The sequence below is a fragment of the Sinohyriopsis cumingii genome, chromosome 13 (genome assembly GCF_028554795.1).
Source record: "Sinohyriopsis cumingii isolate HCF-2022 chromosome 13, ASM2855479v2, whole genome shotgun sequence".
Lineage (NCBI taxonomy): Eukaryota > Metazoa > Mollusca > Bivalvia > Unionida > Unionidae > Sinohyriopsis > Sinohyriopsis cumingii.
The window spans coordinates 24,825,916-24,853,522 of NC_142973.1; the positions used below are offsets into that span (position 1 = coordinate 24,825,916).

The 27,607-nt window shown below is 39.3% G+C and overlaps 1 protein-coding gene across 1 annotated transcript in view; it reads right to left on the reverse strand.

Moving 5' to 3' along the window:
• Window positions 1-26,760, reverse strand: part of LOC149785074 (uncharacterized) — a 116,519-nt gene extending 89,759 nt beyond the window's left edge. Inside the window, exons 1-2 of the mRNA XM_089978803.1 lie at window positions 25,493-26,760; window positions 7,264-7,287 (exon numbers count right to left, since the gene is read on the reverse strand). Coding sequence (XP_089834929.1) covers window positions 7,264-7,287; window positions 25,493-26,524 — 1,056 coding nt within the window. The 5' untranslated portion in view covers window positions 26,525-26,760. The remainder of the gene's footprint in view (window positions 1-7,263; window positions 7,288-25,492) is intronic.
• Window positions 26,761-27,607: the final 847 nt, after the last annotated feature.

The window sequence follows — 27,607 nt, forward strand, 5'->3', positions numbered from 1 at the left end:
AATGTCAAGACCAAGAGATACTTACGTTTTCTTTCTGGTCTATTCTCTTTTAGAAGAAGTGACCATCATGCCCTTTCACACAGATTCAGCTACTGCGATCACTCCTTCACCCAGTTCTTCTCTGCAAGATTTGCAAAAACAACCCTTGTGGGTGTGGTGTGCAGAACGTGTGCCTAAATCGTCTTTTTCTGCCAAATCTTCGTGGTGTATTGTGTCATCGGGGCAGCCATTGCCAATTTGAGTTTGCAACAAGGAGACAAACAATTGTGCACGATTTTACTGAGCATTTGCATCGGTTACCTGCTTCCCAATCCCTTCATGAAATTCTCCTCGAACGGGAAGAACGGGAATCTTGCGTCCAGTGTCAGTCACCACTCTAACAACAACAACAACAACCCCATTTTGGGCGGAGACACGCCTCTGACTTCCAGTAACCCCTCGGACAGTCACAGAACACTGGAATTATGAACAATAACAACCAATTTTACTTAACCTTACCCAGTGACAGTTCTATGGAGGTGTTTCCCAACAACACTTTGTGCTGTTACACGGTCAAGTTACCTCAAACAAAGGGCCAATTATGTTAGACAAACGGTATGGCAAACTCAGACTCAGTTATCAGAGGCACTAAGTTCTTCTCTCACTCCGATACTACAGGCAATCCCAGCTGAAATAACCACCACAACAACAATAACAGCAACAGACATCACAGCAGCGGATTTGAAACTATCTACCTCAACTGAAGAATTAGTATCAGAACCAGAAGAGGAAATAGAGGCGGTTGAGGAGGAGGAGGGGGACGCTGACCCTCGTTGAGAAGTACACCGAAATGGGGCTAGATCAAGTATTGTATGACGTCAACAAAGCAAGACAGTGTATAAGAGCCATACAATACGTTGCCTACAAATCTCTAGACACCTTTAAACCAAGACCTTCTCAATGGGGATTTGGGGTCAGAGTTCTCCCCCAATTCTACAGACAAGCCTACACTGGATACCCCCTCAGTCAACTGGTAGAAGCCGCTGCTTACATTGTCGCCCATCATGGCTACGCATTTCCTGATATCAAGAATCATGAGACTAGGAGTGCGGGAAAGATCGTGAGGGCGAAAGACAGACGTGGTACCTTCTAGCAGAAAAAACAGCCCTGTTTAGGGCTGCAAAAGATTGCCTTTTATTAAATAGGGAACCATATTTGGCTTGGTATCCCTCCTTGACTAAACTATTCTCGAAACAAACTTGACCCATTGGAACACCGCAACAAACTTAATTTGTCAAACCTAACAGTGACAAAACTGGTATATGTCGCTTAGACATATTAATTTAAATAAAACCAGCATGATTATTTTTATGTATACTAAGTACTAATATTAGATAGATACGTTAGGAAGTAGGAAATTTAACAGACTCGTTAGATTTGAACTAATTGCACAGGTGGAAAACACATTATTGGTACTTTTTATTGTCCATTACCAAAAACGGGACTTGATTTGAAATAGGTATGGGCTGGCGTTTTGGGGAGTACTTAACATCCATCGCTGGCTTGCTGAGCACCTTTTTTCCTCCTTTACCACGCTTGGACATCGTACACGTGGCAGAATGTGGAACGATTTCCACCTGCCACACGCCCATGTGTCCTAATGTGACGTTATCGCTACCGACCAAACGTAGCGGGCTTTACATACTGCTCGGGTTGACACCTGAGGCATTTCAAACCAACTAAGAAAAATGAGTGTGTGGTGAGACTATTCCCACTCATGTTTAAAGCCTTTCCGTCAGGTTGTTAAGGACTAGTTAGTCCTACACCTTGAGTGGCTAAATTTAAAAGTAGTCTGTGAGTACATAAAAGCCTGGGGGATGAGGCTCTCTTTCCTTCCCCGGGAGTAATTAAAAATCACGCGGTGCGTGATTAAACCAGTGATACATGCTCCATTGGAGCGAAAATCACTTTAATTCAAGTAAGCAAGCAAGCAAGTTCGGGTACCGTCTCTAGCACTCTTGATGACACCAACAGTCTGGGTTATTTTCTTTCTTGCAAGACCCTATGTTCCACTTCTGTTTGTGATAATAACTTGTGATACTTCACATTTTCTTAAGTGGAAATCTTTACAAGCCGTACAAAATACAAAACTTATATGACTTTGGCTTTTGACACTTGCACAGACTCTTCACTTTATAAGTGTCACGAGAAAATTGTACATCCAATTTTTACCATTTTCCAAAACACGCACACACTTGCAGCTTGACCGGAAATATGTACATCTTGTTTTGTGGATAAGTCACAGACAAGTCCAAGCATATATAGGTGATTATAAACGTTAGGAATATCCCCTCATTTTGTCAGAAATATCAAAGCTTTTATGTGCATTTTCTCTTTTCCACTCTATATTAGTGCTTAGATTTGTTCCAAAAAAGAAAAAAGAAACGAAACAATTTTTTTTTTAAAATGAATTTTGAATTCAGATTTCTCTCTGTTTATAATTTTTTCAAGTTGATGGTGCATGACGGATTACATTCGCCTACCTTTCCAAAGTGAGAGACATTTCTTCACATGTCATTGCCTTTGTTAAATTCGGTTTCATTGGTTAGTTATCGTTAATCTTTAATTTTTTGATGCATTTCTTTTTGATAGAAGATTTAAGGCTTTCTAGTGTTGTAACGGTATTTATGTTGTTTAGTCTGTTGATGAAATTATCTATAGCAAAGTGCTTAAGATTTTTCAATTTTTTTTATTATTTCAAGCCCTACAAAAGGAGACCAAATTTGTCTTGAAAGAGGATTGAAACTCTAAATTACACGGGCGTGAAGGAAAACATCGTTGAGTTCATTCTAATCACGCTTGCCGTATCTCTTTGTGTTTTAGAGGTCATATTTCTTCTTAAGTAAATACACGCATCAATAGACAGACAGATTGGGTCATCATCCTTGAGGTTCATTGTACTTTCGGTTCTTTACTTCATACAAACCCCAAATTTATTAGTTTGAAAAGAAAAAAAGATAGCATGCCCCTCAATACTGTAACACGTCTGTTCTGACTCTACCGATGTGAGTGTGAGTGTTTATGTTAAAATGTTTAAGTAAGATATAAAAAAATGGTCAGCTTGAAAACGCGAACCAATACTGTGACGCTCAGTATTTTGATGTGATAAGAAGAAATGGTACAATACACAAAGAGGGCTTGTAAGTTCACATTCCAGTCTGTCTGCACTGTAATGGTAACAACGCAAGAGCGTAGGGATTATTATGCCACACAGTCCTAGAACAAAACAATGCATCACCCGTTGTAAGCCATTTCATTGGCTATACTTATTTTCTTACCGCGTTCACTTCGAATTGACTTGAGTAGCTATTCACACAGTGACGAGAATGGCCATGCTTTACTGGGTCTATCCTATAGGCGATTTATATATAAAGAAATATTTAAAAAAATTAAACTAATGCACGAACAATGGTACCATGGGCGATCCCATGGAAATTGTGTCCGTCTTATTGCAAAATACATCAACATTTAATTTAACCGTGCAGATCGCTAGAACAAACCTCTAATAATACACATTTTGAAAAGTGTTGTGTGACACTGATCGCCATTGTCGCTTGGTGTCTGCTTTCTTCTTCGAAAAGAGATCGTTTCGTCTTGACTATAAAAATTTAATTTGACTAGGTTTTACGCACTGCTTGAACTCATACATTTCACGTTGTAGGTGTAAGCCGTCGTTCTCAGTTTTCTGGAAGTTCGTTTTTGCGTTTCTCAGATATGATACTATTTTTTATGGACCGAACGAAATTTCTTTTGGCGTGAATCAGGACTCGTGGTTTTGTGGCATAAATGGAGAGCATTGATTAAAGATCAGTTATGTAGTCTTCGAAATTGCTGACACAGATCTGAGCTAACACTTCAGGTCTTGTGCGAGGCGACACGGCACGTCATTGCCTTTTACTTTCTCAATGAAATCGTTTCATCTTATTGCAAAATTACATTTGACTAGGTTTCATACGCAGCAGGTCCCTGTATATAAGGAGAGTGTCTTAGCGTCAGAGTATTCATTCCACTCTGAAATGATCAAGAAGATGGAAGAGTCAGCATAGATCGACCTGCTGGTCAAATATATGCTAAAAGTCATACGAAAGCATAATTCACAGGCGAAAGTAGCAAACAAACTTACTCTTTTGGTCGTTGATTTGATGAGAGTCATACGAAAGTGTGTAAGTGCTGATGAAGTATGCTATATCTGCAAAGGTAAATGGGTATTTGTCTCCAGAATACCTGCTTCGTCTAAGAAAGAGAGACAAACGTCAAGATACCTAATATCGTTGTCAGGAGAAAGGACACTGGGATTCAGAGTGCCCTAAGAGAAAAGAGAAGAAACAGAAACAAGACGAAAAAGAGAAGAGGGATTCAGAAGAAGAAGAAATTGAAGATGAGGAAGAACTTGTGCCAGTGAAGACATGGAAATGGAAAAATTGACAATGTGAGCCGATGCGTTGGCCCTGATGTGAAATTTTATACTACCTTCTAAAAGAGAATAGACCAGAAAGAAAACGTAAGTATCTCTTGGTCTTGACATTGTATAATAAGGATGGCGTGTTTTGTTTTTACTCACACTTTATGAAATTGTGTTCTTTCACCTCTCTCTATCCCTCTGGATCATGTTTTAGTTAGAATTGAAATGGAAGGATGTTTTCCTTCACGCACGCTCTTTAGCCATGCAAGTCGGTAAACAATAGTCAGTCTATTCATCCATCATTTTGTGTCTTGATGTTTCCTAAATCACACACTGATGCCATAAAATAACGCGTTAAATGGGTTTTGTAGTGTTGGGGGTGGGGTGTAGGTGTTTGGCAGAGTTGGTCATTGCAGGTGAGGGCTAAGGTGCTTTCAAAAAACTTTTTCTTCTTCACTCTGTGTTGATGGAATATAATGGGTTATTTTCTTCACTCTTTGTTGATAGTATATATAAAGGGTTATTTCTTCACTCCGTGTGGATAGTGTATAATTGTTTTCTTCTTCTTCTCTCTGTGGTGTGCGTGTGTGTGTGTGTGTGTGTGTGTGTGTGTGTGTGTGTGTGTGTGTTTGTGTTCGAGTGCGTTGTGTAGATCGTATATTTGGTTGTTTTCTTTCTTCTTCCTCCCGAGTGTGGATAGTATATTTGGGGTTTGTATGCGTTAGCGACGTTGTGTGGATAGTATATTTGGGGTTTGTATGCGTTAGCGACGTTGTGTGGATAGTATATTTGGGAATTGTATGAGTTCGTGTACGTTTGTATGGAAGTATATTTGGGGTTTGTATGCGTTCGCGTACGTTTGTATGGATAGTATATTTTGGGGTTTGTATGCGTTAGCGACGTTGTGTGGATAGTATATTTGGGGTTTGCATGCGTTTGCGTAGGTTTGTGTGGATAGTATATTTGGGGCTTGTATGCGTTCGCGTACGTTTGTGTGGATAGTATATTTGGGATTTGTACGCGTTAGCGACATTGTGTGGATAGTATATTTGGGGTTTGTATGCGTTCGCGTACGTTTGTGTGGATAGTTTATTTGGGGTTTGTATTATCTCCCTTCTGTGTTGATAGTATATTAGTGTGTGTGTGTGTGTATGTGTGTGTGCGTGTGTCTGCGCGCGTACGTTGTGTGTGTGTGTGTGTGTGTGTGTGTATTGGTCTCTGTTTGTCCCTATAAAACTCACTTTATCCCTATCAGATATGCTCTACCTACCTACCTGCAGTAGCGTGTATTCAGGTCAGCCACTTGCAACACTGTTGACATTTATCCCCTAGTGTTCAGTACAGTGACGTCACTGACGCTGGCAATTTCGAGACTATAAATATGGACTTGGGGATTTCCACAGGTTGTAGCTATACATATGTACTAGAGTTCATAAACAGGAACGTCACTCAAGCTGAGGCTATAAAAAGATAGTGGGGTTTTCCAAAGGAATAACCCACAAGTTGTAGTATAAATAGATAGTGGGATTTCATAGGAATTTTAGCTGATTATAGCTATAAATAGATACATAGGTATTTATCCACGATCGTCACACAAGTTGCTATTGTAAGTAGTTACTAATTTTATCCATTTTAGTCTAAACCATTGTAACCTTATTTTGGGGTATATGTTAATTTTCCTTTAAATTCTGGGACAATTTCGTCATTTTAGCGTTACTTTTAGTCACATCCATTTTGTCGTTGAGCATTTCCGTGATTATAGCTATTTATAGCATCATTACAATTATGCAAATTTTTGAACACCCCAGCAAGATTTCAGGTCTTGGTAATGCTTTATATATAAATCTCACGCTTGTACTAGTGTATGTATGTCTCTGTCTCTGTTGTGTTTGACCCTCGACCATCATTGTCCCTAGACAGTCCCACCATGTTCAATTCCCCTTGACGCTATACAGACCCACCATGTTCAATTTCCATATGTTAAATTCCCCTTGAGGCTAGAGTTGCCCAAGACTTTTTTCCATGTTAGATTCCCTTGAGGCTATATCCCACAGGGGTTTTCGTAATGTTAAATTTCCCATTGTCCCTAGACAGTCCCACGATCTATTCCCCATGTTAAATTTCCCATTGTCCCTAGACAGTCCCACGATCTATTCCCCATGTTAAATACCCCTTGTCCCTAGACTGACCCAAAATAGATTCCCATGTTAATTTCCCATTGTCGATATATATGCACACAGAGAGAGAACCGACATCAGACAAAAACACAGGCTGGTGGGTTTCCATGCATGAAAATCGGTAATTTGTAAATATATAAATTTATTGTTAAATTAGTGTAATTTATCTAAATCTATCTCACATCATTGACTTGCATAGGGATACAGACATCACATACATGAGTTTCGCATATTTTTGGAACTCTGGAGTGCCACACCTTTCTGAGCAATACTGTGGACACAATGCTTGTTACTACAGTAATAGTAAGGAAACTCGAGATATAATCTACACCTTCTACTCTCATTTTGATCTTGTAATACTAATTTAAATTCGTTGTATAGATTTCGACCCATATTACACTATTACTCAGGTGGTGTTTGACTCATGCTATGCGTTGAAAGTAAACAAAGAAAGTAGGATAAGCTAATTAATCTGTAGGAGAGGTAAATATCCTAAATAAGAAAAAAGTGAATAACCTTGTAGTCGTCGAAAACGTTGCGTTAAATTCGACGAATAGTTTGTAGTAAATGTGTGCGTCAAACTATAAATTGTATTGAATGCATAATATTTAACTTTAAACACAAAGCAGCCATAGTAATACTTACTCTTTCTTTTTTATTTCTTTCTTCCTGAAAGGATATAATACATATACTATTAGAAACGTGAAATAGACTTCGCTGATTCGGTCTCAAAAGAGATAGTAGTAATAGAGGTGGAGATATTCAGTCATATCGCTACGATGTCTGCAGTGTGGCAGTTTATAGTGATGCCTAGCACTGGGGCATCATGGAGCAGACATGTAGCATGATGTCCCTCAATGTCATGTTATCCTGACACTGGGACCGACCAGTCCTAACACTAACCTTTTAATGCTGAGCGCCAGTTAGTACCATTTTTATAAGTCCTTTGTATGACTCGGCCGGGGATCGAACCCACGACCTTCCGCATCCGAGACGGACGCTCTAACCACTAGGCCACCTGAGCGGTATGTATGTATGTATGTATGTATGTATGTATGTATGTATGTCCCAAATGAATGTGTTGAAACCAATAATATTTATTTATATCTACTTTGTTTTCTTTTCAGTTAGTATTTGTGTGTAAAATATGTAAAATATTTCAAGGTTGGATGTTGTCATTAGGGACAGCAGTTTTTGTGTTGTTGTTTTCATGAATACATGCAGAAAATTATACCTCCCGACAAAATTTAATTGTATATATCTTTTAATTAAGAAAATGTATTACCCACGTAGTATAAATATAATCAACCAGTCCTGCTCTTTTCTACACCATAACTCTGACGAACATAATGTATTCTTATTTGTTCTAAACGGTCATTCAAAATTACGATTTGTTTGTAAAACAGTTAAAATAAATTTACTCTCTTCTTTTCTTAACTTTGTTACAGATTAACACATCAGAATCAGAAAAGGTTAATAAAATCACTAACGCATAATACCAACAAAACAAACAAACAAATAATACCCCAAAACACACACTGATGCATTGTTTTTAAATATATGGAATATCTATGCAACATTTCTATAGTATACAAGCATATCACATCAAATAAGCAGAGTGTAATTTTATGCGCTAAACAAAATGTAAGAAATGTTCACTTACTATGTACACCCCTCTCTATTTAAAACATGAATCACTTATAAGAATACTTCACTGACATTATTTAATGGGGGGGTGTGCTGGCAGTTCTCATGAAAAATGTAACTGTATATATCCTTTAATTAAGGAAATTTATTATTCACGTAGTATAAATATAATCAACCAGTATTGTTCTCTTCAACAACATAACTCTAATGAACATGATCTATTCTTATGTTCTAAACTATCATTCAGAATTAGGATTTGTTTGTAAAACGGACATTGAAATAAACATATCAGTTTTCTCTCTTCTTGTCTTAGCTTTGTTACCGATTAACACATCGGAATCAGAAAAGGTTAATAAAATCACTAATGCATAATACACCCACCCACCCCCAACAACATCGATACATTGCTTTTAAACTTATGGAATACATATTAAACATTTCTAGATTCTACATGCATAATATCACATCAGCTAAGCAGAGTGTAATTTTGTGCGCTAAACAAAACATAAGAAGTAGTCACTTTCCTACATACATCCCTCTCTGTGTGTATGTTAAAACATGAATCAAATAGCAGCAGAGAGACTGGGCCCACCAACTATTTCGTTTCAACAGAGCCCCTATCGAAAACATTTCTGATAGAAGGTCTTATTTCACAAAAATAAACCCTCTATTCAGAAAACTATGATAAATAACTCTTCTCTTATGACTAGATGAGTTATTTCAACAAAGATAACTCACTATAAAAATGTTTCTTGACCGGGGTGACGTCGACGAAACACTTGGTGGCCCAGTCTCTTTGCTGCTAGCTATGTAAAATATTTTAGGATTTCTGTTGTGAATTAAAAATTTAAGTTAACAATAATGGCCAACATCGGAGAAACACATTCTGCTAGACTAGCTCGAGAGCGACTAGAAGCAATAAAAAAATTTCTTCCTGTTCGTGATAGTGTCAGAGAAAAATTACAAGCACGGCAGCAAGCACAAGTTGAATTTGCAACAGGTGCAGAAGAATTATTTAAACCCGTTACAACAGCTACTGAGAAGGCTGCGGCGGTCACCAAAGAAGCTTTACTGGGGGATGAAGGTATTCTTCCAAACTTAAACAAACCGCTACGCAGGCTGAAAAGATTGCTAGAAGAACCAAACAAACAAAAAAGATTTTACGAGATCTTCCAACTGATATCGCTGCAGCTCAACCTCCACCCGTTGTAGATCAACCTCCACCCACCGCTGAAGCTGCTGCACCCAAAGCAGCAAAGGAAATTGTTGAACTAACTGCAAAATTTGATCCGGGTTTTATTAAAATCCTTAAAAACACACCAGAAGAAAAATTACCTGAAGTGATATTAACTGGTTTACATAACAAAAAAAAATTTTAAACGAGAAATATAAGTCCACGTCTAATGACAATTTTGTTAAATGGGCGTATCGTGTATACTACAACAAAAAAAAGGTCGATTCCGGGTACCCAAAACTCATAGATGCAATAAAGGAACTTGCCAAACGTAGACGACAAGGACCTTTACCACCTCCCTATTCACCGCCAAGACCTTCGACTCCAGAAAAAGATATTATTGAAGATCTTGGGATGCTTTATGAACCTAAAGAAACATCCGGTAGTGGTCTCGGTGGTCACATTACTTGTCCTGATAATGTTCTCAATGATGTATCACGGCTAGAAGTTCTCATCGGAGGAAAACGTGCCGGAAATAACTCTCCGGAAATAATTAATGAAGCGGCTGATATCTGTCAGCGACTATTTCGCGGCGGCATCATGGATTCTTATATCTATCGAGAACTTATTGATGAACTCGTCGATAGCGACTGAAAGTCGCCACGACTGAAAGTTGCCAGGATAGTACACAATTCTCATCGCAGACCAGTCATGGTCAGGGTGGTAAATTCACGACTACCAGTATACAGGATGACTTATGGAAACGGATTCGGCGATGTTGTTAAGGATTTATTTGCGAGAATTGCACCTAAAGCAATACCGATCGCAAAACAATTAGGCATGAAAGCCATTGATGTTATTAAAGATAAAGCTATTGGCGCTGCTGGTAGCGCTGCCGGTAAAGTATTCACGGCAGTCAAGGATAGACTAGCACGACTGATACGCAGACCCAAACGGGGTCCGCCTCCACCGGTAAAATTACCAGCCACCGCAGACATGCCAGCAAATGTCAGCAAAGTAATAAATGAAGCCGCAAATCAAAAGCTAGCCGCGCTAGTCAATGAAATTCCTAAACAAATAAACACAAGTTTGATCGCAGGAAGTGGTCTTCGTTTTAGACGATAACTTTTACAATAAAATGTTTAAACAGGAATCCGACCCAGCATTCAACATAGACGAACCGGTTCTCAAAAATGAATCAGTGCGTGATTATCAGTATTACTCTTATGACGCACGAGAACCAAATAAACCAGGGCGAATTAAACTTCAGGTTCAAGATACCAGTAGATATTTCCTGCCCGCTGAAGCGTTTATTGAAGTAGAAGGAGAAATTGTAAAATCAGGTGATGGTACAGACTACCAGGCTGCGTTTAAAATCGGTTTTGTCAATAACGGAATTATGACGCTGTTTGATAGTGCCGTCTACAGCATTGATGGAAAAAATATTGAACCAATTCAGAAGGATGTCGATGTTGCTACAACAATAATTGGTCTGGCAAGATATTCTGATGATTATACAAGATCAGCTGGTCCATCAATGATGTTTGCCAAGGACACTTCTAATCATCCTAATCCAGATCAATTTCGTTATGTACAAGTGCCGCGTGATACTGCAGCTGATCCACAGCCAGCTGGAGCTATAGCAAGACCAGGTGCTGCATTTTTGATGCCACACAGCCACAACCCTGAATATAACCTGGGTTTCGACACGCGTAAATTAATGTTCAGCGGAAATAGTAGAAATTTTTCTTGTGCGATTCCGCTGTCTCATATCTTTGGATTTTGCAGAGATGTCAGAAAGGTAATTTTTGGAGCAAAACATACGGTCACGCTTGTTAGAAAAAACAACGACAATGATGCGCTATGGCGAGAAGCTGGTGCTGGTGCTAATGACGCTGGTAAGGTAAACATAACAAAACTATCACTGTGGATGCCGGTAATGACCCCTGCAATTGCCGAAGAACAGCGACTGCTTTCTTTTATGGATCAAGGTGGCAAAACGCTGCTATCGTGGCTTACAACAACCACAGATAGTACTCAAAGTACCGTTAACGGTTTATTTACCTGGCATATAGCATCACAGCAGGGAGTTGCAGCGCCGCGACATATTTTCATTGCTCTTCAAGATAATGCACGATTAAATGATCAAACACATCCGCATATGATATTCGATAAACTTGGTATCACTGACGTTTCTCTGAGAATAAACGGACATCAGGAACCATCCGAGAACATAATGCTAAATTTTGATAACAACCATGTTGCACGTGCATATCAACGATTGACGAAATATCTAGCGCGCGACCTAAACATCGACACTGGTTTGCAAATATCACAATTGGATTTTATATCTCATTATCCAATCTATTACTTCTCGCTGGAGCATCTTGATCTAACCAGACAGTCTGTCGTTGATATTCACTTCAGGGCTACCGTGAATAGAGGAGCTATAGCTAATTACAGAGCCGTCGCGGTCATACTTTCGGATAAGGCAATGTTACTTGAAGGTGTTTGCGGCCGAATGAGAGTCATCGATGCCCCAGTAGAAAACCTATAAGTTTTCCAAAAATATGTAGTTTTCAAAAACATACCAATTAGATCAATCTCTGATAAATAAAATGTCATATCATCACGCTAACGTCGCTCTGACCCCTGGTCAGATCAACAAACTAAAATCAAAACAAGCATCAGCGTCAGGAACGTCAATAACACTTAAACACGGACAACTTAGTGGTGGTCAAAATAAATTATCGGTTACTCAAACACAGCTTAATCAAATCAACCGCGCAAGAGTATCAGGAAGCGGAGTCAGACTTGATTTTACTGCCACAGCTGTCCGTGACATGATTAAATCCGGTGGAATATTTCCACTTCTCGCAGCAATACCGGGAATAATCGCCGCAGCAGCACTAGCAGTAGCAAAAGCAGCAGCGTTAGGTGCAGTTGGAACCGCAGCAGGAATGGCACTTAAGAAAGCAGTCGGAAAAGGATATAACAAACAAGGAGGAAATATATTAGCACCATTCCTAGCAGGACCATTGCTTGCTGCTAGAACAAGATCACTTATGCCAGCGATCACTGCTGCTAGAACAAGATCACTTATACCAGCGATCGCTGCTGCTGCTACTGATGCAATAAGTCGGGCCGGCTTAGGTAGTTCTGCAATAATGTTAAGAAAAACAAACAGGCCGCGGACTAAGACTCCCAGGAACTCCGGCATCATGGTACCCAAAACGGTTTTAAAAACTCTTCCAGCGAGCAATTTTGATTTGCTTGATGCTGTTAAACAATTACGTATAAAGAATTTCAGAGGCGTCTTTATGCGAGATGAATTACCAGCACGACCGAATAATCCAGAAACCGGTATTATTAATCTCGACAACAAGGAAGGTCCTGGAACTCACTGGGTTGCTTACGCGATCGATCCACGTGGAATTGTCTATTTTGATTCGTACGGGCTAGCACTGCCAGTTGAGTTTTTCAGGTACGTCCAGAGATTTTCCAACATTCCAGTTTGGCAGTCAACGTTACCAACACAAACACTGATTGATCCTCCCATTTGTGGTCAGGAGGTTTTAAACGTTCTTTCCGCGATAACAAAATACCCAAAAACTCATCCGCACAAAGTCGTGCATGAATACACCACATATGTGATTTCCAAATTTAAACAACCCCATAATTGATAATGGTTGATATTTACGGAAGATCAAGCAGAACCAAGGAAGAAAAAAAAGATATCGATTTATCAGCGTATGCGACCAAAGATGAAATTGATAATCTTTTAACGTTAACCGGGATAGACCCAGATGAGGTTGTTATTTTTCAGGACAGGCACGGCAAGCTAAGAACCAGTAACATTAAGTGGAATGACCTAATTCGCAGGGTTATTGGAGCTACCACGGACAACATCGTTGTATTCACTGACAGCGGCAGAATCAGAGATTCGTCGATATCAATCGCGGCGCTTCGAGATGATGCACGAAAAGCTGCAGAAGGACGTGTAGCGAAGACCGGCGACGCAATGACAGGTGAACTCAATCTCGGCAACAACAAAATAACCGCGTTAGCGGATCCAACCTCGAACGAAGATGCAGCAAACAAACAATATGTAGACACGAGTGTCCACACAAGCACTAGCGCCGTTGACGGTAAACTAGCCACGTTGCGGGCAGAGTATGATGTTCACGTGGGCGCGTTTACAAGACTTCGAAGAAACTTCGCAAAAGCTGATGAGTCCATTGATAAGTTCTTTGGGGTTCCTCCAGTCATCGACATGAAACTTTCTGAAATCATACCAAATCTTACCGGTAACGCCAACGATATCAACAAGATTAATAACCGGTTAGGTGTAGTCAGAACAGAAAAAAGTTTTTCAGATCAAATTGCGTTGATAGAAAATAACATTAACACGATCAAACAAACACAGCAAAACATCGTAGCGGGATTTCCTGAGATCGTTAACAAAACCAGTCTGATTAAAGTCCCCACTGGAGTTACCCCCGGGCATATCACCAACATAGTATTCACTGTATCATCGGGATTCGCAACATGGTCCCGACAAAATAATACTATCAAATATACAGCAACAGCCACTGGCGTGTATAGACTGTCTGTGTTTTCCGCCGCTAAATTTGAAATATTCACAACATATCCCTGGAGACATTCCACTGACAAATATTCCGGGGTTGTAACTGTAATATTTATACTGGAAGCCGCAGACAGGAAATTAACCGCAACATCTTACTGGTGGTGTTTGGAATTCGTCGCAGAAACACCTCAATTGGTTACGTAAATACTAATAAAAATGAAATCAGCATCAACGACAACATTAGACGCTCAGCAATACCGGTATGATCAAGTACGCGAATGGCAGTCAACGCTAAAAAACGCCATTGACAGATGCGCAACAAAAATAAAAAATACAAACGGCGTGTAACCGTGCTAGACACGGTATCCGCGGTAGTTGCATCCACGGGTGTGCTATTATCAGCGCTGACACCAGTAACTGCTGCAATTACAACTGCAGTTGTAATTACAATTACAACATCAACGACAATTGCAGGAGTTGCTAATATTATTGCGAAAAAAATATCCTCGTGCGCGATAACAAAACTGCGCGAATATGAGCGGCTAAACAACGCGGCCAACAGTGCCTACTCGAAATTGTCCGACTCCGAATTCACGCTGATGTCTAGCATATACAACGATTACGAGCGAGCAAAGAATCTTAATTTGAAAACGATGAAGATAAATAATGACAGAGATACTTCAAGAGATAGCCGCGAATACAGCTCCGGTAAAAACATCAATGATAACAATATCTTCGACGCAACCAGAGTTTAATATTAATTTTCCAACTGCAATTCCAGTAAGCGAAATCGCGCTGGCACAATTACGAGTATATCACAGTTGGCCCAACATCAGGTCGACATCATTTCACGGACAGTTGCCAAATAATTCATTTGTATTTTCGTATCAGAATAAACCCAGTGCCGATACTCCAGATTGGAACGTCATTGTGTTACCCACTGGGAGTTATCAGATAGAAGAAATCAACAAAGAAATACAGCGTCAAATAAAACGTATCACCGGAAAAGAATCAAAGATCAGCATAATAGCACACGAGCCAACGCTGTCCACGATCGCTGAAATCTCAACACCGGGTTACCACGTGGACATTTATAACAGTTCAATCAGAACAGTATTAGGATGGCCTGAAAATCCACCACTGACACCACCAACACCACCTGCACCCAAAAAGTCTAATTACGTAACTGACACGCAGGCATATTACGAATTTATACCGTCATACAAAGAACAACTGGATGATCTAGAAAGAGCAATATTTTTTAGCTGGATTCCCCCCCCCCCCCCTTGAAGATGGCAGCGATATTAAGTTGCATTTTACTCATACAATATATGGGGAGGGAGGAAGTAAGGGATTTAGTGTTACTCCAAGCGAAATTACTAAATTTCTTGAAATTATTAATGTGGTGTACCAAGCACAACTAGCGCATCTACGGCAACGATTCCAAGAACATCTTTCCGATGTAACAGGTTCACGCAAAGAAATTATTAAACAAATTGAGACATTAAATTATATTGCCTACGATATGGAATATTATAACGGGCGAATGATTCGAGCAATAATTAGGAGTGACTCCCCCCATAAACAAATATTTCTAAATAAGTACTCGCTGACCGAAGCTGAGCTACCGAATTATAAATTTCCAGGATACGTTTCCCCGGCCACGCTACGAAAACACGTCACTGATATCATCGATGAGTATTTCGATGACATACTTGACCAGTACAAGCGAATATTGCCACCGCCAACTATTCTTGGACACGATAATTCCACAGCAAGAGATGGCAGACATATTTCTCCAGGCATAGTAAATATCACTGATGTCGTCGCGGTCAATCTTATGTGTGACGGAATTGATGACAGTTACAACATAGACATGACAACATCAAATCAAGCCCAGCAGGGTTTTACATTGTATTCATTTACTCCTAGAGAACCACCTGGATTTTTGATTGTGCAAGAGCCAATCAATCCAGTATTTCTGCGGTGTTTAAGTCCAACGCTGACAAGGATGAATTTTAAAGTCACTGACCAAAAGGGTAGGCTTTTGGACCTACGTGGCGAGACGGTTAGCATTAATCTGCTGGTGAAATCTTAAGACTTTCAATTAATAATATCATATAATAATGTCCAAAAAATCTTCGATTACCAGAAGTAAGATGATGATGATGAAAATCTCTCTGACAGTTCTGACGCTAGCGTAGAAACACAATATGTTTCCGACGACAGTGATTTTGTTGTCAGTGATGAAGATCTCTCTGACAGTGAAACACAAAGTGATTGTGAATCACAAAGTGATTCCGATGATAGCACTGTGGGAAACGCTAGAGACATCACCATCAGCGACAGCACTGTCGTAATAAATTATATTAAATGAACGCGAAAATAATAGTATGTATCAGCACGTGAAATGTTCCATCGTTGACAAGCGCGCACTTGAAGAATTCATCCGAAAAATATTTACCGGAAATCATTTACCGGGCGTTGTTAAAATAATCATCGATAAGTACGGCAATGATGATTTTTTACTGACAGATTTTCAGCTGAAGCAATTCCGCGAAAACAATATCACGATGATTAATTGTGACGCAGACCAAATCCTCAATGTTGTTCACTCGTGCATTTCACGGGATCATCTCGATAAAATACTGCAGTGAAAATCCTTTGAAAATATTTTACTTTATATATATATATTTTTACCACTGACAATTTCGCTGATTTTCATAGGGTATTTTCTAGTAAAAATTAACAAAACAGACCAGAGTCACAGATTCATAGGGGTATTTGCTAGTAAAAATTAACAAAACAGACCAAAGTCACAGATTCATAGGGGTATTTGCTAGTAAAAATTAACAAAACAGACCAAAGTCACAGATTCATAGGGGTATTTGCTAGTAAAAACCAACGAAATCAGACAGTTGCAAAAAAAATACTATAATAATTATTTTTCCTGCGGGATTTTATTTTTTCTTATAGTATTTTTCTGCAACAGACCAAAGTCATAGATTCATAGGGGTATTTGCTAGTAAAACTTAACAAAACAGACCAAAGTCACAGATTCATAGGGGTAATTGCTAGTAAAAATTAACAAAACAGACCAAAGTCACAGATTCATAGGGGTATTTGCTAGTAAAAATCAGAGAAATTGTCCATTTTCCTCGATTTGATAGAGGTTTTGCTATGAAAACCAACGAATTCGGACAGTTGCATAATTTACACAGTAAAAAAAAAATTACTTTTTTTTACTTTCGATTTCACTTCCAAGTAATGCAATCAAGGTGAGGTATTTACTTCCCCTTGACTTCGTCAAGGTGAATGACTTCGTCATCCGTGACAAAGCTATCATTGCTTTCTCAATTCTCTGGATTTTCAGCGGACATACAATGCTTTAATTTTCTGACCCGATTATTAATTATCTTCTTTGTTTCATACTCAGCTGCCAGTGCCAGCCTGATCTCTTCGATTGCACGAGACAGTGGAACAAATTCATTTATTTGTGTCTCCGCTACGCTGGCCAGTGATTTATACAAATTATTTTGGATCATCTTTATGAATCGATATTGAGCAGGAAGAATATAACGCCCTGCGCATTTAGCTTCGTATAATAATTCAAAATCTGACAGAATAGTTTCAACATTTAGTAATATTTTAAAACCTTGTTTTTCTAATTTTTTAATAGCATCAATCACATTATTGATATTTTCTTGATTCATATTTATATATATTTTTATATATTTAAAATAAAAAAACATCACATCTCCTTGAGCTTCTAGCTTATCATATGATAGGCTACCAAACTCAGGAGGGAGCGGAAACACTACCCCCATATGAGCTCCTAAACTGCCAAAAGCCCAGAAGGTGTGTTTGCGAACGACGAGACATTCCCCATTTGTGAACCTCCTAGCTTACCATTTGATATGCTGGCAAGGCTCATATGGGGACAACACATAACACATAACTTATCCTAGTACTTAATTCTAACTTATCCTAGGGACGGCACAAACATATAGTATGTACAATATTTACAGCAGTAGAAGCTATTTACAGCAGTTACAATTGTATATATAACTTATCCTAGGACGGTACAAACATATAACTTAATTCTAGCTTATCTTAAGACGGTACAAACATATAACTTATCTTAAGACGGCACAAACATATAACTTATCCTAGGACGGTACAAACATATAGACAACACAGACAGATGCGGGGTTATATTCTACATCCAACAAGTTGCACACCCACCCGGAAATCAACCCTATTTTGGGGTAAAAGGTTAGCCCCAGAACGGGGCGATAACGGAGAAAGTTGTGCAACTTCGTTGGGTTTCGAAACCCCAATATGGTATCAGGACGATATTGTATATAAACTGACTGATACCCGAAAGTTCAGAAATAGCTCAGCGTGATTTGTTTAAAACGTATTTTCTTAAATAATAATCGTGTGAAAAATACAGATGAACCATAAACCGAACAAGTGTAATAAAATAGCAATATTGTCTGTGGAAAAAAAGATAAATACGAGTTTACCTTGATTTCATCAAGGGATAAAATCATTCTTGCGCTGTCACCTTGATAGTGTCAAGGGAAGTTATTTACTTCCTTGTGCAGAAAATCGTCTGCTGTTACCTGTAGAGTGTTATAGCGCTACTGTCAAGGTGACAGCGGGGAAATAATTGACTTCAACGACGAAGGATTTTCACACAGTCGTTGCAGAGTTATCTCCGTTTGTAAAATCCTCGGATTATAGTAAATTACCTAACAATAATGAAAAACAATTTTCTGATTATTATGCTTTTTTGACCGAGCTGATTTGGTTATTTTTTCTGCGACTTTTCGTACTGAGGGTGCACAAATACCGAAATACTTGCCAGTTGAGGTCATTGAGCGAAATGCTATTTCTTCCTTTGTATTTAAATTTATAGATATAACTGCCCTAGACTCTCTCTTGCCCCCAGTATTCCCAGCCCTACAATTTTCACTCTGCGTCACAACCCTCAAATTGGATAAATTATTATTAAGTTTATTACCATCAATGTGATCAATTACAAGACCGTCTTTGATCTCTCCACGGAAACACTCGAACACAAACTTGTGATTAAGATACTTCTTTCTCCCAACAGTAAATCTAACATAACCAGCATTATCAACAACACCAACTGGTTTTTTCAAACTGCTATTTCTAACTATTCCCTCGCGAGATGCTTCATAATTTTTAATGGTTGGATGTGAGACAAATTCTTGGCTCATATATACTTCATGTATTTGTCTAATTTATAATTTGTCTGAAAACCTAGTTATATAATCACTTTCGGATTTTAGCGCGTCTCCGTTATTTTTTTTATTGTAATATCGCTTGAGTTCACGGTATCGTTTCCCCCCGCATCCCGCACATAATTGTGTTTTACCTCTGACACCAATGCCACATCGCAGGCAACGAATAGGTCCTGTGCTTCCTCGTTTGATGCTCTGTATGTGTTCACCGCAGAATTCCTTTCTGCAGGACTTACCACAGACTGTTACAGATCCAACCTTTAACCACTTGCAGTTGTTCATTGTATATACAATATTTTTTATTTAAATATTTGTCTTAAATATAATATGGAAGAGTTTTCGAAATTATCCGCAGTTGGCACCGGTAGATTCGATCTTGACAGGCTAAACCCGGATCCACGACGACGGCATCTAACTGATCTGTTTAATATTATCAACGAGGGTAAAAAGGAATTCCACGACGACGGCGCATCTCATGTATGGTCAACATCTAAAATTATCCGCGACGTTGACTCAGTCAATATCATTGACGAACTCTTCTTCGGTGATGAGGTCATCATCGATGCTACAATGACTGATGCCCGAGCAAAAACAATTATTGATTATATTGATTTTCATCAACGTAAAAAGAAATATTTTTTCAGAATAAAATTTCTCGTGAAAGTGCAAGCACTTTCCAAAGTAGATTCCGATGAGTGGATTATCCGTGACAAACTTGACCCTGTTCTTGCTAACGGAAAGACCGCTCTGTTAAGTAGTGGCTGTAAACCAGGAATGCTGACCGGGATTGATATACCATATTACGCTCGATCGTATCCTGTAACCGCAGTCATTTATGGAATATACCCGGTAAAAAAAACAAAAATTGATAAACTCACCCCGATGCGAATGACTGCGTCGTTGGCGCTGAATTGTGTAGCCGAGCGAGTAATGGAACATTTTAAAAACGCAAAACAAGGAAACGGTTTAACCGATTTGCGACGTGAAAAAATAACATCATGGGGTGAATCGGTTAAGAATACCGGGGCAACAATAAATGATGTTGCTGTGCTATCAAGTAAATTAAAATGTTCAATAACAGTAAAAACACTAACCGGGGAAATATTATATAATTCGAAGCATTATAAAAAGTCAGGAACACCGATTGAAATTACTGATCATAATTCGCACGCGTGGACTGATGCGGTTACAATATTCCCACGAGATCGTGTTGTCAAGTTTTATCGCGGAAACATATACGAGGTTATTTATGCGCTGAGTAAAACCGATCCTGTGTCGGTGTGGTTATTTAGGAGCTCTGAAGATGGCGACTATGATCAATTTGTGAGACCCAACGGAGAATTATACCGGACGGAATCGTTGCACCAGGAAATGAAAAAACTCGCAAAAACGTATATGAAAAATGCTAGCGATGAGCAGTTATTGGTTAATTGTTGTACAGTTCCAAGTGTTGCCGCTCACGCCGCCAGAGAAAGAAATTCGTGGAGACCAACCCGAAGTCAGTTTCTTTCGGATATACAATTAAGTTGTGTCGAGTATGGTCATGGCGGGTTGTGGAATACCCGATATGACTACCGGGATATGATTTCCGTGGATATGATTGCCTGCTACCCAGGAAGCTTTCTCGGGAACGGCGAGTGCAGCGAATACTTTAAGCGATTCGGACATCCCACGAACTCGATGACACGAGTCGCCGTAAACGGCAGTTTACCCGACGCTGATTTGACAGGATTTGCTCGTGTGACTTCGTTTGTGTTCGCCACGGGACTTCATCCGTGCTGTTATGTTTGGTTTGGCAGACACTTCAGTGAAAAGGGCTGGGTACCAATAGTGTTATTGCGATATATGCTTGACAGCGGCATGCTGGTATCGTTGACCGTCAGCGAAGCAATTATATGTTATCGACCGCAGACATCAGTTTGGTTACCAACACCAGAACGTGTAACTCTCGATGAAGTTATCGAAGAATGGACACAAGCACGTACAGAAACTCCTATTGATACTATCCGCGAAGGAGCTCCTGAAATTCTCAAGATTAAACTCAAAAACAGTGAAAGCACAGCGAAAGATCTTGGACGAAGAATAATCGGTAAATTTACTCAGGGTGCAGCATTTGATCATAAAATCCATCACTCGCGGTTGATTATCGATGAAGCTGAATTGGATTTTATAATCGCCGACGCGGTTGCCAGAGACATATTTTGTAACAGGGAGGATGTGTTCTTGTCCGACGGGAAAAAGTTGGGCACAATTGTAAGTTATATCGACGGAGAATCGCCTCAATACACACATTTGAGATCTTCAATGCTGGCTTATGTTTCTATAAATTTGTTATCAATGGTAAATCGATTTCCTGGCCGTTACCATACTGGTATGGCAGTCAGAGTTGCCACGGATTCATTTTACATCGACAAGAAATATTCAGAATCACTGACCGATATAATGAAATTCTGCGGCGGAGATGAATGGGGTTCGTGGAGAATAAAAGCCGAGATGCTGCGTCAGGGACAGAGAAACAGAATTTAGTACTGAATGATATTGTGCTAGTTGACATCGATGCTGTCGAGGATGCACTAGCGATGAATAAATCTCCGTGGACGCTAGGATACGCTATGACCATTCATTGTTCTCAAGGACTGACTATCTCTGATACAACTGTCTGGATCGTTGATGATCGAATCGAATGGTCGAACTTAGTTTACCTAGCGGTGTCCAGAGTCAGAAGAATATCTCAACTGCGAAGAATTGTCTTGAAAAATCCAAAGGATTTTCATTCAAACGCTGATAAAAACAATGAAAACAACAGCGATGTAATAAGAAAAAAACTCGCCGGTTACAAACAGAGTGACAAAAAAAATAGTCGCGATTTTGATCTTGATGTTGACTTCGTCATTGCGCTGAAACAACAGCAGAATAATCACTGTGCGAGCTGTAATTGTATAATGCTATGGCAGTATTCGAATAAAAATTCAAGACAATTTACCGTAGACAGAAAAGATAACAGTCGCGGTCATACACGTGATAATGTCATGTTGACCTGTCTTGAGTGTAATCGACGTAGAGGCTCCAGCGCTAGTTAAGTCACTTCAGTGATTTGGGCGGCAATTGTGTGTCCTCGGGAATTACCTGAAGTTGCTCACGTGTGAATCCGCGTTGAGGAGCAGTTGAATCTAATCTATAGATTGCTGGTCTGCCAGTGGATCTTGTCACGGTGGATATCTTATGTGTGGTAACACTCCAAATGGGATCAGTCGCTCTTCGTTTACCACCTTCAAGTTCACCTGGTTCGTATAAATATCTTACAGTAACATTACCCAGTATCGGCTGTGCTGAAGAATCACGTCGTACGGGTATATTTTTTTTCGTGATCGCGATGGCAGGTTTCATGTTGGTGGTTCGGGTGATCTCGCTATTTAGCGCAGTTATCACGCTTGGTAATCTTGCAACCCATTCGCGCGATCTCGCATCTTGAATGAATTCTTTCGCGTATTGATATCCAAATAACCGCTCAGCAAGTGTTCGATTGAATCGCTCAACAATTGCCTGATCACGATGAATTTCAGTGTGTCCTCGTCGTATGGTGACGTTATGTTGTTTCATCAACGATGATACTGCTGCTTGAAATTCTTTGCCAGGATCAACTTGTAATAGATTTGGCCATCGCAGAGGTCCTCGCCGATAAATTCTTTCAAACGCAGAAGCAACCTCAGGTGCTGTTTTAGTTGTTAATGGTTCCGCATCTTTGTATCTACTGGCAACATCAACTATGGTTAACGCGTACTTGTATGTGCGTCTTCGGATAGTATCATGTGGCAGAAATAATATATCAGCTTGATGAACCTCATTTGGCACACTAACATCGAAATGCACGAAGTGAATTTGTTTAGGGCGCGGTAGATAAATTTGCCATATTGCCTGTCGGGATAACCAATTTTTGGCAACCGCGCGTGTTACTGATGCCGCGCTGGCGAGTTTATCAATTGCTGCGTTACCTCTCCAGTATCCGCTTGGGGAATAATAAATCAACTCCATTATATACCAGTACCTAACGCTAATTTACCTTTCATTGCGGATTTTATTAAACAGGATGCTAACTTTTCTTTGAAAGATTTATCAGGGATGCCATTTAACGCGTGAATTAATTTCACGTCCGCGAGATGGCGCTGTTGCAAATCCTTGCTTCGGTAAGCTACATCATGAGCATGACACGCCCTATCAATAGCGTTTATCGGATACTCACCGGGTTTTGGTTGATCTTGGTCATCAAGTCTGATATCAAGTCGGGTTCCTGGACCACAGTAATTATATCCTGGAAGATGTTTTTCTCCTGGGTATTTAGCCCACGGTGTTCCTGGTAGCGCTGTTAACTTGGCGGCGAGTCACCTCCGTTTTTTTTTAATAAATCTAAACTTCGCTATACCGCATCGTTCACACTTGCCCGTGAGCGCTTGTCGATTATTTTTTATTGTAATTGTTGTTGTAACCGTAGTTGGGGTATGTGCTCGGCATTTCACACAATATAAATTCATATTTATTTTATGATATATCTAATGGAAATCACTGACTTTTCTGCGACAAAGCGACGAGAGCCAATTAAACATAACTCAGTGCTACCAAATTCTATCCGAATGATTATCATAGGCCCATCTGGGTCGGGTAAGACACAGTTGTTACTTAATTTGATAATGAGGTGGATGAAGTGGGATAAATTATATTTGATAGCCCCGTCTGTGGATGATCAGCGATGTTATCAGGTGTTAAAAGATTTTAACGAAAGTGCAAAATCGATAAAGGACAAAGATGTTATTGATTTTATAACTGATATCAATGAAGCACCGAGTATCGATGATATCGATGGGAGTATTGATAATTTAGTCGTGTACGACGACATCATGTTGGACAAACAAACAAATCCTGCCAGGATATTTTCCCGCGGTAGGCACAAAAATGTGGATGTGATTTATGTAACTCAACGGTATACACAAATACCAAAGGTGATCAGAGATAACTGTAACGTTCTCGCGGTGTTTAACGGAGTTGACGCACACACGTTACAAAATATTCATCGAACTTGGTGCGGCGGTGACATGGACATAAATAAATTCAGAAATTTCTTTAGTCATGCTCGGGCAAAACCACACGGGTTTGTGACGATAAATTTACATGATCCTCGGACACGATACTGAGTTGGGTTGGATACAATTTTTAACTAGAAATCCTAAAATATTTTACATGATAGCAGCAGAGAGACTGGGCCACCAAGTGTTTCGTCGACGTCACCCCGGTCAAGAAACATTTTTATAGTGAGTTATCTTTGTTGAAATAACTCATCTAGTCATCAGAGAAGAGTTATTTATCATAGTTTTCTGAATAGAGGGTTTATTTTTGTGAAATAAGACCTTCTATCAGAAATGTTTTCGATAGGGGCTCTGTTGAAACGAAATAGTTGGTGGGCCCAGTCTCTCTGCTGCTCAAATATAAGAATACTTCATCGGTTTTATTTAATGGGGGTGGGGATGGGGGTGGCAGTTCCCTTGGAATTTTCATCTCAAAATATTCAGGGTGTATCTATCGGTGATGAAATGCAAGCAATTTGTGTATTATAGTGTTCTAGAAAGATTCATCAAATTTGATTATATGATTTATACAGTATGCAGGTTTAAGCACCACTGTAACAAAATACTGGAAGGCACATCTGTATTCAGATGTACAAATTTAATGTCTGGTACATGGTTGTACAAATTTAATGTCTGGTACATGGTACATGGTTTTCAGTAAGAACAATAATACGAACAATAAATCACGGAAAAGGACACTGAATGCCATTACACCGGTTCGCCTTGTCCGAAAGGCTATTTTTAGAAACTGACATCACTGCGTGTGACGTTTCAGAAAGGTAAAAAGTACAAGCGCCATTGTTGCACTGAATGAAATTGATGTGGTATTTTCTGAAAGCCTCGATCAGCACTCGACACAGTGTACAGTATCAAAGTTCAGAACTCAGCATCAAATTATATATATATATATATATATATATATATATATATATATATATATATATATATATATATATATATATATATATATATATATATGCAGCTTCTATTTTCGTCTTGACTAGAGATAACAACCTATTGTATCAGAGGCAATCATTAATGATACAGAACTATGCAAACGAGAATTGATACTTACTTCAGCTGAATCTTCCATCATTCCATGTAAGGCAATCAGAACACATTGCTTCATTTCAGCAGGCGAAAACAGTTTGTTCTCCAGCCGCGTGTTAGGTGTTTGTTCAGTCTTTGATATGGCTGCAGAAATCAACTGCTTAACGGCAGTGCCTTTCTTTATTATATCGATGTCTGTACCTTGATAAGTTAATGTTTGCGCAATGTCCTTTGCGTTCGAGCACGACTTAAATTCCTCTTCCACGTCCCTTGTGAAAACTGCATTACGCTGTCTAAGGTCGTGGTAAACATGTTTTATTCTGGCTTTCACTTTTTCCAATTCTTGAACAATGGCTTTGCACAGTTGTGAACCTTGGTCGTCAACTGCTTTTAATTCCTCTTGCTCAGCATCATTAATGCTTTTATCCAGCTCCTCTCCCTTTTTCTTAGAAGCCTCGATACGTCTCAGCTGGTCTAAACATTCATTTAATTTGGTCTCTAAGGTCTTTTTCATTTCAGCTGCAGCATCGGGCACAGGCTTTGTTACATGAGTTTCGTGCTTAACCACTTTGCACATGAAACAAATAAGTGCTTGACAGTCTCTGCACAAGAGCCTGATTTCATCATCTGGATGTTGATCACAAAATATACGCTGTCGAAATTTGCCTTTCGTTTCGGAATCTAGTGTTCCCAGATCACTTATTTTGTGATGTCTTAACGCTTTCGATTTTTCGTGGACATAACAACATGACTTGCACAAATTCTCTTCGCAGTCTAAGCATCTACTGCATGCCACGTTTTTCGGACCACATATATCACAGGCAAATGTATCACCGGCATCAATGTCGATGTAAAAGTTACTTTGAAGAGCCGACACCCCACCCTCAGGCAATTCTACACTTTTCCTGCAAATGGGGCAGTTAAATCGACCGTTGCGGATGTTAACCTGAACATAATCATCCAGACACTTGTAACAAAAACTATGGTGGCATGATATTAACTTAGGATTCTTAAAACAATCCATACAAATACTACATTCCTGTCGTCTTGCCGCCATTATGGAATACTTTCGTTTTGTTTCGACCAGTAGGAATAGTTTCGACCAGGAAGAATAAGGCTATGACGGTTCTACTGAGGTATATAATCAATTCCTACTAATACGTACTGGCCCAATCGTTTGCAGTATAATTTTACCGATTCCACAGAAAATTCTGTATAGAAGACGTCCGCGAGAATCCTCCTCCGTCGGTTTTTCAGCATATTATGACCATATCATGTTAGAAGCGAAGGATTGGTGACCTTGAATGGTACAGTTCGAGATAACTGACCTAAATACCCAAGTCGATAACAAAATGTGCGATAAAAATTGTTTTCCAAGGGAAATCACAGTTTAAGGAAAGTTATTGATAGGATTATTTCCCTTCGTGGATTTGGAATAACGATATATCCTTGTTTTATGTAATAAAATTATGTGTGTGTGTGTGTGTGTGTGTGTGTGTGTGTCAGAGAGAGAGAGAGAGAGAGATTTTAATTTTTAACGTAGATATCACAATTTTCCAGCTATATCGCTACGATGTCTGCATTGTGGCAGTTTATAGTGATGTCTAGCACTGGGGCATCACGCCGCAGACATGTAAGATGATGTCTCACCCTGACACCATTGACCAGTCCTGACACTAACCTCTTAATGCTGAGCGCCTAGAGAGGCAGCTGTTAATACCATTTTTGCAAATCTTTGGTATGACCTGGCCGGGGTTCGAATCCACGACCTTCCGCTTCCAAGGCGGACGCTATAACGACTAGGCCACCGGAGCGGTTGATATGTAATGAAACACGTACATGTAGACGCCAAATATCAACAGCTGTACTGCATACAGATGCAAAATCTGTATGGGGTACATTCAAGAATGCGTTTTATATTGATGAAAGTGTGTGAATAGATCATATATATATATATATATATATATATATATATATATATATATATATATATATATATATATATATATATATATATATATAATGTAGCGATTGTTTAATATTTATTTAGTGGTACAGTATTTTTCTGTATTGCTAAGTAGGAAATGATATACATCTGTGTTTCAAATTGCATTGCAACTCTCGAAGTAGTTCAGGAGGC